At 33.1% G+C, this 13130-nt stretch overlaps 1 protein-coding gene across 1 annotated transcript in view; it reads left to right on the plus strand.

Annotated features, from left to right (window-relative positions):
- Positions 1–1934: 1934 nt before the first annotated feature.
- The window catches only part of LOC143255930 (tolloid-like protein 1), a 103170-nt gene continuing 91974 nt past the window's right edge, over positions 1935–13130 (plus strand). The window contains exons 1-3 of the mRNA XM_076512366.1: positions 1935–2156; positions 7094–7391; positions 12806–13061. Coding sequence (XP_076368481.1) covers positions 7277–7391; positions 12806–13061 — 371 coding nt within the window. The 5' untranslated portion in view covers positions 1935–2156; positions 7094–7276. The remainder of the gene's footprint in view (positions 2157–7093; positions 7392–12805; positions 13062–13130) is intronic.

Genomic DNA, 13130 nt, shown 5'->3' on the forward strand with positions numbered 1-13130 from the left:
CTTTTTACTATGTGTAAGCTATTCTTAGTTTCATTATCCTTTGTATTTTGCTTAATTTTGTACTATTTTTGGTTGTGTTCAATTACACCAATTCTATTTATTGATGGAAAATCGTTAGTAAGTACTGTGACACAAATATTGGTTTAAGTTGTGGCGTGAAGGAACATAACTCAGTACTGTGAGATAAATATTGGTTTAAATTGTGGCGTGAAGGAACATAACTCAGTATTGTGACATAAATATTGGTTTAAATTGTGGCGTGAAGGAACATAACTAAGTCCTGTGACATAAATATTGGTTTAAATTGTGGTGTGGAGGCGAGTGAGTCTAAAAAAAATGCTGCAAACGTGAGTTCAAGTTTGTAGTTATATAGACTGACTCTAGGGAATGTAGTACAAATAACAACTGTGATATTCAAAATATCGACTGCAAATAATGTGGTATAAACATAAATTGAAGCTATGGCGTGGAAAGGTAATTAAACTGACCAACTGATTCATGATGCGGTTTGGAGAACTAAGTGAGTCTAAGATAGAAATGCTAACAAATTTGTTGCTATTTATTTATGAACGTGTTAAACTTCTGTCAATAATTTAGCTGTGTAAGACTAGAAGGGAGGCAACTAGTCATTACCACCCACCACCAACTCTTGGGCTGCTCTTTTACCAACGATTAGTGGGATTGACCGTACCTTATAACGACTCCATGGCTGAAAGGGTGAGCATGTTTAGTATAACGGGGGATTCGAAACCTCAATCCTCAACTTATATGAGATGAGCGCCCTAACCACCTGTCCATGCCGCACCCAAGAGAACGAGTCACGTAAATATAATTTTCGAACATACTACCTTTAATTAATATTACTTCACTATATTAAGCTGAGTTTTATTTTTCTGTTTGTTCTTGTCCAGCATTATTGATGAAGGGCGGGATTACCCGAAACCGGTATAACTCAGTTACAAGTGATAAATCGAAGGTTTGTTTCAATTTCACATTTATTTTTTAGTATTTTGAAAAACCTTTTTCAATTCTCAATAAAGTAATTCTTAAAAATTCCTATATAAATACAATATTATAATACATATAAGATCAAACTTAATTGTTTGTTTTCTATTTAAATACAGAGAAATTTACGTATTAAAGGTGTATTTGAAAGTTTTAAACTTATAACTACACTGTGGCATCTTTAAAAGTTTTCATCAGTAGCCTAGAAGAGTATATGAATGATTAAACAAACATTTTTGAAAGGAATCGACATACTCGTGACTCGTAAACATGTAGGATAAAATAAAAATGAAAAGTTTAATTTTGAAGATTTGAAATTAAAAAAACTGAAATACTGTAAGTTAATAAAATTCACAATTGGTAGTAAATATATTTGCTGATTACCTTACCCCTGTAAGGGCATAATCATTCATGAGTAAACTCAGAACCTAGATCTGACTATTAAATCCAGGCTACTTGAACTTCTCGGTGTTACATAAGACCAACAACATGTAATTTTTCAAATATATTTGAACGTAATTATGATTTGAAAAAGAGAAATATTATATAACAATCAATATTATAAATACATTTGATATGTTTCCTTTTTCTGTTACATTACTGCTATAATTTTTATGTCAGCCCATCTGCCTTTCGTCAGCTTTTTGTTCATTTATATCAAGTTATCACGAAATTCATTGGGAAAAAAAAACTGATTGAAATACGAAATTTATTCTGATAGATTTGATATTCAACTTCTAGTTGGTGTACTTCCGACTTAGTGACAAAAATAAAGAATATTTTTACGCTTAGCCCTGCCGCTGACTTGTTTTTTTCTCATCTTCTATGAGAGTTGGGCCTGAGGCCATGACCCTTCTGTCATTCACTAAAACTCACGCAATATGCGCATGCTCAGGAGTGGTTTTTGTCTTGACTCTCCCAGGCCTGCGGCTAGTTTCTCCGGTTGGTTGTGTGTAGGTGGATCCATTTCCTCAGATGGTGCTGTCTTACGTTTACTGCTAACGGCGTTAAAGCGCCGCCATTTAAAACAGCGTGGCGGTATTATTAGGAGATTGATCCGAGGGTTGTAGGTAAACACCGTCGAAGTTGTTGGTGCACGTCTTAAGGAAACTTGTTAGGTCGCCACTTGCACCAGATCGGCCTTGTTTCAGGTGACTTATCAATGAATGTCTTGTTTTTAAATTTATTAATATATTGTCAACTTTACGTTTGTTAGGAAGTCTTATCGGTGAAATTCTGATTAATAAGTTGAAATTTATGTTAGAAACCTTGTTTTTTTTCACATTCCTAACTTTCTGTTTTTTCATGAGTGATTAAATATCGGAAGTTTCGCTGAGTGATTGATAAAAGATACGGCTCTGGGACTCGTAGACGCGGGAAATTTTGGCGTTTCGTTATAATGTCAATCGTGGTTTTCTATTCTGGTTTTTCAAGGGATTCGGGATACCAGCCCTGGTGGCAGTAGCTAGCGATACCTCTGCCGTATAGTGATAGTACTTATTGAGATTTTCCATCGCCACGTGTGTTAGAACCTTCACGTTTCAAAGTGTTACAGTTAGTACTGTGCTTATCTTAACGGAAACGTTATTTATTTGAAATAAAAGTTGAGAATGTTGCTAAATGGTCTTATTAGAACGTAGTAATTCGCGTGTGACCGAGTATGAGGACTAAACTATAGTAAAATTTGACTACACATACATCTATGATAATATGTCGTAAAATAGCAGTCTTGGGACTTTCTCAAAAGGGGAACAAAACGTTTGTCGTGATATATCATCCTCTTTAGCAACATAAAAAAAAATGTTTGAATTCTAATTTGAGATCATTTGTTGCTTTAAAGGACAAGTTACTAAGAATGGAAGTAGAGTATGTGTTTGTTACTGACACTATCAACACAACTCAGGCTAGTTGCGTGATAACAGAAAAGCATATTGAGTGGCTACCTTAACGTTTAGGAAAAACATTTTTATTCTTAAAACATTTTTTTAAAATCAAGTAGATCAGTGATGTAGGATAATGTATTAGCACCATAAAGGATTTTATAACTACAAAGTGGATTCGCACATAAAATCAAATAAATCACTTAATATTTTTAATACGAAACTAGATATATATATATCTAAACAACTTGCAAATTTCTGTAACGGCACAAAGGCTAAAGAACAGAACAAAGTTTAATGATAAATATTTGTCCATGTAACAGCACGAGTTTATCTCGTGGCTAGTAGACTATTTCCCCTTCGCAAGCACGATTATTAACGTGGGACGTAATTTCCGCAGAGTCTTAGAGAACTTAAAACTGAAACTTCAGAGAGAAATAAAGTTTGTATGTAAGTTTGCTGAAGTGTTGTCATTAATGGTAAAACGTAAGGCATGTGAAGTTCGGCAATTTTTGTCATAGGATGTCAAATTGCAGGCGCATTAATCTAACGTGGATGTATAACGACTCGCAACGAAATATAGTCCATTGACTTTGTTCCCAACTGGTCTTTCTTTATAATCGAACAGTGAGGCCGACATCCTTTATATCATGAGTACTGAGATTTCATATCTGAAGTTCATATTCACGCTAATGCATCATTTAATAATTAGGGGCCATTCTGAGATCCGAATTGCATCTTTACTTCTGCTGGGGTCTGCTTATGTCTTATTTACATTACTGGCTAGATCCTTTGTGAATATGGATTTATGATTGGTTATATTAATAAAGACCTACCAATCATCTGTTTAATATTTTCTATTAATTTTGGGTTTATTTCTACCTGTTTGATTCTTACAGAAATATATATATATATATATATATACATTCTTTTTAAGTTTTAATCCAAAAATAAAATCGAATCAGTCAAAGTTTGTAAAATTTAATTACACTGGTAGTGAGATAGGCATATATTATCCAAACCAATCGGATAACCATACTATTAAGATATGGGGAATTCTCTCACAACAAACCTTTGGTGTAATATGGCGTTTACTCGGGGCATACCAAAAGTTTTTCCTTATTTAAATTGAGGGTACTAGAAGATTTTTATCTACTAGCAATCTTCTTCATTGTTCCACAGAGTAAAACATAACGAAATCCCACATCTTCTCCTTGGGGTTGATAATATGAGGTCGAGTGTGGAAGATGGGTTAATGTAAATTTGTAAAAAGAAGCTAAAAATGGGTTGTCGTCGTGTCTTTAACATAGTCGGATTTTTGTTCTGTAACATACAATTAATTTGGAAACGGAAAGCATCTCTGACCATAGGTCACTGTTGTAAAATGTGATTACGTAGCCTCAAGTAAATATATAGTCATTTAGAAATACTTCATTTATTTGGGTTTCTCTGTTATAAACAAGCTATTTATTACACTTTATTTTGTGAAATGACTAATTTACGTCCGTCCATTCCTAGTTTCGAAGATGAGAACTAGACTATCTTTTGGGTGTGAGTAATCTGAGAAAACTTACAAACTCGCGTCTCCTTTATCAAAATGTACAATAGTCCAGAAAACATCGTAATTAAGAGAAGTATTTTGTTAGCATAAATAAATAACTTGCTGGATATCAGATAAACAAAATATACGTATGGTAACAACTTTACACTGGGTAAAACAACTACAATTAGAGAACTCGTAATTTGGGTAAAAAGAAACATAAGTATTTGATCGCTTGATCTTAACAATGGTCAGCCGGTGTTCTTGATATATAAATAAATAAATGGTGGACAAATAAATAAACCAGAAGTAAAAATAAATAAATTAATTGTGTTCAAAGTAAGGTGGTGATGAAAGACTGATAACAGAGCTGGAATTTTATTTGTAATGATCCAAATAAACTGGACAAAGTAATAGCTTTAAATTTTCTCACAGAGAATCAAATGAATATTTGTTGAAATTTCATGGGTCCGTCAGCAAAATATTTATCAGAACAAGATCTACATGAGTATAAAATAAGTAAAAAATCACTATAAAGATAAAACTGGAAACGCCCCAATTTACGAATTTGATTACCCTTTATGGTGATTATGGTTTAAACTGATTTATAACTTAAACGTTTGTGTATAAAAAGTTTAGTCGCACAGTATTTTTTTACGTTAACTTTGCATTATGAATTAACTTAAAAAAATAAATTTGAAGGCCTTATTGGTATTTCGACTAAAACTGGTTAGTTTGGTTGCACAAGTAACTTTTTTCATGTGTAACGTTCCTTGCCCCTACAAAACAAATTTTCGTCTTCTGCGTAGTGTTAACGGACGCGAACGTGTTTACATTAGAAGATGTAATCACGCGTTCCTTGCTGTGTTGATGTTTTTAGGACTATCGTATAAATTGTGTACATTACGTTTTCTTTCTGTCTCTCGTACGTACGTACATACATACATACATACATACATACATACATACACGAGCTATTTATCATTTACGTATTCTTGTGCTCTTTTTCTGCCGCGTGAATTTTGTTCGTGTTTCGATAATGCAACGTGTGAAAGGATCAAAACAAATATTTCAACAAATTGCGGAATTAGAATAAAACGTTTCTTTTCCGGTCAACACCATAAAAGTTGGTAAAATTTTATTAAACATTCAAATGACATTTTTTAATGCCATGTTATCTTGATAATGTCTAAGTTTTTAATACGTGTGTGTTGGGTACCACGGCTACTGAGAGCTGAAATGGGCCACGTGGAAGGGTTGGAATATGTGCCTCCTCTTTTCAGTCAGTTTCTTTCGTGTTTATATATATATATATATATATACAGGGACCTTTTGGGTACGGGGCCCCCAGAAAAATTCCTTCAACCATCACGCCCTCTTACTGACGTGGTTGTTACGTCTATAAAAACACATGTTTAAATATGTTTAACTGATTTGCTCGTTTTTCTTAGATTTTTATGTAACATGCACTACTTATTACAGTAAAATTGTAAGAAAATATGTGAAAAAAGCGTTGAATGTATTGTTTTGGGATTTCGCACAAAGCTACTCGAGAGCTATGTGTTAGCCGTCCCTAATTTAGCAGTGTAAGACTAGAGGGAAGGCAGCTAGTCATCACCACCCACCGCCAACTCTTGGGTCACTCTTTTACCAACGAAAAGTGGGATTGACCGTCACATTATAACGCCCCCACGGCTGGGAGGGCGAACATGTTTGACGCGACTCGGGCGCGAACCCTCAGATTACGAAGCACACGCCTTAACGCGCTAGGCCATGCCAGGTCCCGTTGAATGTATTGTCTCTTGTTTATTTATATGGTTTACACTTGAACTATTTTTCAACCTAGGATTTCCGTAAAAATCTTCACTCTGAATAACCAGGATTGTATGCGATTTTCAGTTTATCGTACGATAGTTATTTATTTGATTAAATTGTTTGAAAAATAACTTAAATATGATTAAGAAAGTAACTGGCCCGTTATGGCCAGATGAGTTAAGGCGTGCGACTCGTAATCTGAGGGTCGCGAGTTCGCATCCCCGTCGCGCCAAACTTGCTCGCCCTTTCAGCCGTGGGGGTGTTATAATGTACGGTCAATCCCACTATCCGTTGGAAAAAGAGTAGCCCAAGAATTGGCGGTGAATGATGATGACTAGTTGCCTTCCTTCTAGTCTTGCACAGCTAGTAGGTGTACTTCGTCAAATAAATTGAGGATTTGAAAGTTACATGAGCTCTTAGTAAGGAGCTATTAAGCACATAATCCAACGCTAAATGTGCTTAATAATTTTAACTTAGTGTAACAATGGCTTAATGTAACAATGTAATAGATTAGTGTAACAATGTAATAGATTAGTGTAACAATGGCTTATTTTGTATTTTTTAAGAACAGTTAACCCCGTAATTCAATACTCTACATGTTGAGAGCTTGGTAATTGTGTGTCGGTGTTTTAATCATTGCCCAGATGATTCCTTAAGGTATAAAAAACCTGTGAACTGGGTATAATGTTTGAAATCCACTTTTCAATATAAATAATTTTCTTAATTTATCTTCCTCAAGAGTGCAAATTACATGATGGGAAAACTAGGTTGTGGTTCTTTAGCACCAGTGGATTTATTATTACTTTAATAAAAATGTAGTTTTCAATAATACTATTTTTTTCTTGCTTATTAGGTTCAACCTCCATGGAGTTGTGATCTTAGGTTGGTCAGTGTCAGGTCAAAGTTAGTGGAAGTCAGCAAGGCAAAATATGACGGAATTAGACTGCACTAGATTTGTTTATCGTAGGACATTAAATGTGATAGAACGGTTCCTACGTGGGCAAATAGTTAATTTCTTCTTTCTCGTTGTGGTTTCATGTGTGTTTTTATGTCAGGACGCTTTTGCACATACTTACACCATAGAGAGACTGTTGAATACAAACTTCCCCATAAAGTGTCCAATGATATCTATCTCGATCCATGTAAATCAGGTTAGTTTTTTTTCAATTTTTATTAATTAAAACTTCAGTTTCATTTATCTCTAATGAATTCAAAGTGTGTGTGTGAGTGTACTTTATTAATATTTTAAGAAATAAACAATGTTATCGTTTCTTGGTTTAAATGTTCGATTAATAAAATTTTGCGATTTAACTGAATGTTGGATTAAATAACGAATTTCGCGTGAGTTTCCTGAGACGCACCTGTATAATGGCAACTATCATGAAAGTATCACTTTCTTCGTCTTATTGTATAAATACAATGCAAAATGGCGGCGTGTATTATTTTTAAGGGTATTTAAGTTAAAATATTGTATACTTTTTTAGACCCGTATTGTTCATATTATTCTCATTTTTCTTTTAATGTTCCTTGGATTATTTTTTCTAACATTCTCCATGTTTCTACTAGAAATCTTAATTGAAGGTTTATCATTAGCTTCTAAGCCTTAATTTTGATTTTTTAACCTGAACTACTTTTTCCCATCAATTTGTATTTGTTTTATAGCTGTGTAGCCTTTTTAAAGAAAACTATTTTGACATTTAAAAATTCCTCTCAGTGAGATCTGTGAATATGAAGAACATCATAACCTAGTTACTACAATATAGCACTATTTGTGCTTTCGTTTAGCTTCGCATACGGAGATCATCTTTTGACAGTTCAAGTTATACCATTGCACCAGAAGTAAAGAGTCAAGCCATTTAGTTTCGGATTGTGTAAACGTATCAGCAGAATAGAAATGTCATAATTTTGAAAACATGGAGTTATAATAAACTGTTGACATACTGAAATTAGTCGAAGAATTTAGCACAACTTTCATCCTTACTAATATACAATTTTCTTGTATTAATGAGTTAAATTTATAAAACAGCGTAACCCTGATAGTTTAAAACATACTGAGATTAGACCCTACAATCAGGTCTATAACGTATTGTTGTCAGTGTTAGTTTGTACTTCAGAAACGTATTTAAAAATGGAAATGTTTTATTATAAAATGCTTTTTTACCTTCAAACCTCATATATTGTAGTTGTTATCTAAAAGCTTGTTTATTAATAATAAAAATGTCATATTATGAAACTAACATTCATGAACAAATGGAAATAAAGTTGATAATTGCGATCCACTTGCTTAATCTGACTTGCACCGTAACAGATTTTGAACTGACGACTGATATTACAGCATCTGGATCACTATGTTTGTCGTGTCTCAGTTGCTCTAAGCCTTAATATTAGGCGAAAGATCTCGTCGACACTGGATATGTCAGATACAGCACGGGTAACATATTTTAACGCATTGTCCCTTCTTTCGTTAATGATTTCTAAGAAATATGACAACCGAAAATTGACTGTTATATATCATTGTTAACGCAACCACCCAGCAACAGTGTTTAATAAATTCCAATTGAGAAAGTGAATTCTGATATATTTTAAAACTTTGTCTGTGGAAATTTTCCTTCTGTTTACACCATATTTATATAATAAAACTTCTTTTGTGTCGGTTCTGTAAACTTTTACTTTTTGGCCAAAATACGTTTTTCGTTAATAAGAGCATCCATTTATAAATATTTCGTCCGTTATGTCTGTTGAACGAAATAACATTTAAGTGTTATTTAATATTCAAATACATACGTTATTTGTGATTTGAGTAAAGACACTCCAGACTATATATCCATTGACTTTAAACAAAAATAAAAGAACGCTGCACCAATAGAAAGGATCCCCAGAATATAGGCTGTAATGTGAGATACAAAATGTACCTTAGATTTTGGAGGTAAATGGGGGAAGGTAGGACCCACTTTGCGATGGGTACACATCGTCTATCAGTCTTAACTTCTGTTTGTCAGTATCGCATGAAAGAATAATTAGATAATAAAATAATCAAAGGAATAGAAATTAGGAGAGCGAGATGTGGGTGCTCAAGCCCAAAACGTTCCACACTTATTACACTTCGTTAACTGCAGACAGCTGACTGTCTCCAAATCTTTTATCGTGTATACCCTACCAGTTGTTGCTTTTCAGTCTATGGAATTTTCATGGAAGAATTAAAAACAACTCATTTTACTGAATCATTTTGAAGCTTCTTTCAATGCAATATGATTTTACAAAAAATTTAAAGAGTACATTAGACGATAAATATGTAAACCAGGCTACTGCAGGAAGTCTTTTTTATTAATGCATGCTATAATTAGTTTAAGTATTTAAAGATTATTTTATTTGTGAATTTTTCTTTTCTCTACTGAAACGTCTAAATTTATCTTAAAAAGAAAAATTGCATCGATATAGGATTTTATATTAAAACTTGGAGGTTGTTAAATCATGTTTCTGTAGTTCTTTTGAAGAAAGCTGAAAAGTAGACCAGAAACTAGGACACTTGTACAAGGATAATTGAAGGTATATACCAGTAACTACGTCACATTTGTTTTATTATTAGAATATTCCCTTGTAGTGAACAGTATTTGTTTTTAGTATGTATTATATTAACGATAATTATGTATGTAAACAACGATTTATAAGTACAATGAAGTGATTTATGGTGGAACAAACCTGAAGAAAACAGGCCAATGTTCTGTCGAACCATGTGTGTTCCAACATAGTTTTATCATGCTTATAAATCCTTCTTTGTCTGCTTATTATTATATTAGTATAATGCGCGACCTTTCTTAAGTGTGTGTGTATTGAACAGACATCTACCCACACACGAATGCAAGTTAATGGGTTGCATATGCGAGTGTTGCATACACATGAAAGCTATCAACAACAGTTTCATGTATATATTTGTACACAAACTTGCTGGAAGGGAACCTGACAATCGGGATACATAGTTTTTGATCAGTGCTTCTCGAGACTGCTTAATGTCGCCGATGTTAACTACAAAAAGTTGTCAGCCATCGCCCAATTTTATTAACGTGCAATACACTGATATAATAAACTGGTTGATGTTTCACCCTTTACCACAGAGTAACTTTTTGTAACTAAATCTTTAGTTAATAACTGTTTCAAAAATGCACAGCCTTCAGTATACCTTTATCATGTTATTACTGATCTATGTGTAAGGATGTAACAAGTTCTACGGACCGTGGAGTTCAGTGTTTACTAATCTTATGTAATGGCGCTACTAAAAATCAGGCATTGCGAAGACTGAAATCCAATGAACAAACAAATAGACTTGCAATTAAATGTTTAGTCCGCGGAATAACTACTTCATATTGGTTAATTTGGAATTCGTGAAGCATGTTTTTATAATTATCAACATAATATGTGAAAACGAAACTTGTGATCGCGTACTAATAGCCAAATAAACAAACATATTACCAAATCTTTTATGTTCAAGAAAAACAAAACAACCCTTTTACAATCATTAGTATTCCTATACAAAAGTTTTCAAATGTTTTAAACGTGTGTTCGACTGGCTTATTCTCACCTAACAAACCCAAAAGATTGTATTTTCTCCTAAATAACACTTCGTACGTGTGTGTGTATATGATGGAGAAAATACGTTACTGACTTGGATTTTAGTGTGACCTTTTAATAGGTTGGCTCCCAAGCCTATTTTGCCTATACTTTCCATGGTCCAATCAGTCATTTTACAATTGTTTTTAGGAAGACTATATGTAGCTGCTGCGTCCCGGCCACTAAGTTACCCTTTAAAAAGAAAACTGAGCACGACTCATCGGTGGGTTTTGTGAGTCTTACTGGAAGACTATCACAACCTATCGGTGTTACGTGTGGGAACCAATGTGTTAAATATGGAGTTTACATTTTCAACTTCAACAAGATAATGTATTCAAGTTTGTCTAAAATCTATTCGAATTTTTAATTTTTGAATATTTTATGTTGCTTCATATTTCTCCAAATATATTTTTCTTTTTGTAAATATTTCATTCCGATTGTAACAGGTTACGATTTAAAATTTTATTGTTAATTTTTTTTACACCCGATTCTTCCCTGAACATTTTGGGAATGTGGAAGGTGTTAACTTGTTCTTAATTTGGATAATTAGATTTCCATTTTATCTGTATTGCAGATCTGTTAAAGTGTGCGCAGAACCACCTTGTTTAATTAATTAATTCAGAAATCTCGCATTTTAGTGTTATTGTTTACTGTAGTTATACCATATTTACTATAGTTAGCGTGAGTTCTAGTTAGATACAAGTCTCATCTTTGGAGTCAAAACAATTCAATAGAATGTATATTAATTATGAGAAATCGTGTTTTATTTGACTTATCTACTAGGTTAGAATCAAATGAAACTTGTAATAACTTTCTTTCCTATTTCTGTTCATTTCTATGGTAACAATAAATTTCGTAGAAATATACTTTAGAACTGAAGGGTTTTGTTTCACACCCGTTTTAGTTTGTTGGGTAAAACTACGTTGACAAAAAATCTAGTTTCCAGAAGAGCAAAGCAGAGTGAAATCCATATTCATTGGATAAAACAGTAGAGAATTTATCTTTTGAAAATCGTGACCAACATTTTCACATATAAAAAGCTTATGGATAAAATTATTAAACTCGTAAACGTGAGTAGGTTGTATTTGTGTATTAACTTGTGTAGGACAGTTAGGAGACAAAGCAGAATGAATTTCAGAAAAATAACTATGTGTATTCGAACCTGTGGTAATTAAGGACTTTAATCTGTGATGGTTGATGGTTTTATTTGTGAACCGGAGTTTTTTGAGATGTTTGCACACAAACCATGTTTTCTGAGATTGAACTTCTATTCTTATAGCGTTTATTTCGTCACAAACGGTGTCAACCTAACATATGAATTTTGTGTAATCGTTCTTATTTCAGTAGTTTTAAAATCTACTACAGTAACTGGTTGGTAGATTCTCTAATGAATACGTATACTATTAACCATTTTAATTTTCAACAAGGCTTAACTTTTGGTATGTAGCAGGTTGAAGAAAGCACTAAGTCTCTTCCATTCCTTTCTAGTTAGTTAAGCTGATCAATCATGAATCTTAAAACTAACTTTATTATTCTCTCTAATGATAATTTATCATTCTTTACCAGCTATTTCATATGAAGTTTTGTATTTTTCATGAAATGGATATATATATAAGAAATTCATTGTAATGTTGTAATGTAATTAATATTAACATACTTGATAATGAATTGTAACTGGTAATTCTATAACCGATAATAATTTGTTTAATGTGCAAAAGCCTGATTATTAATTTATAATAAATAATAATAAGGCCTCCAGTTTTCATGGACGTTACAGGAAGTAGTTGGTTGCATGTTTTCATTGCGACATATAGGACATAATTTTGGGTACTAAAGTGAGTGAAAACGTTCCTTTGACCAATAATTTCTGAATACAGGTTTCAGCATAGATAAATCACGTGGTCGTTTTTTGTTTTAGTTTACCTTATTTAGTCTGACGTAATCCATTTTTTTTTATCAGATGAATTTGTAGGAGATATAGCTCTTGGCAGGTTTGAGAATGGAAAGTATAATTACGAACTCGCTGAAGAAAGGAAACGAAAGCAAAATGAGAAGATGAAACAAGAGTTTCACGTGAAAGAAACTACTGAAACTAACTTACCTGACCTGAAGACCTACCAAAGCCCGGGACCTTCTCAGTCCTCGCGAAGAACGAACAGAAATGTGCGTATAAGACATAAATCTTTTCGTACTCTACGAAAAGATAGTTTTCAAAGGTATGGTATAGTGCCTACACATTAACCAGTTAATTGATTTCGGGCATTTAGTACTGATTATTGTTCGAA

This window comes from Tachypleus tridentatus, chromosome 7, assembly GCF_004210375.1.
Source record: "Tachypleus tridentatus isolate NWPU-2018 chromosome 7, ASM421037v1, whole genome shotgun sequence".
Lineage (NCBI taxonomy): Eukaryota > Metazoa > Arthropoda > Merostomata > Xiphosura > Limulidae > Tachypleus > Tachypleus tridentatus.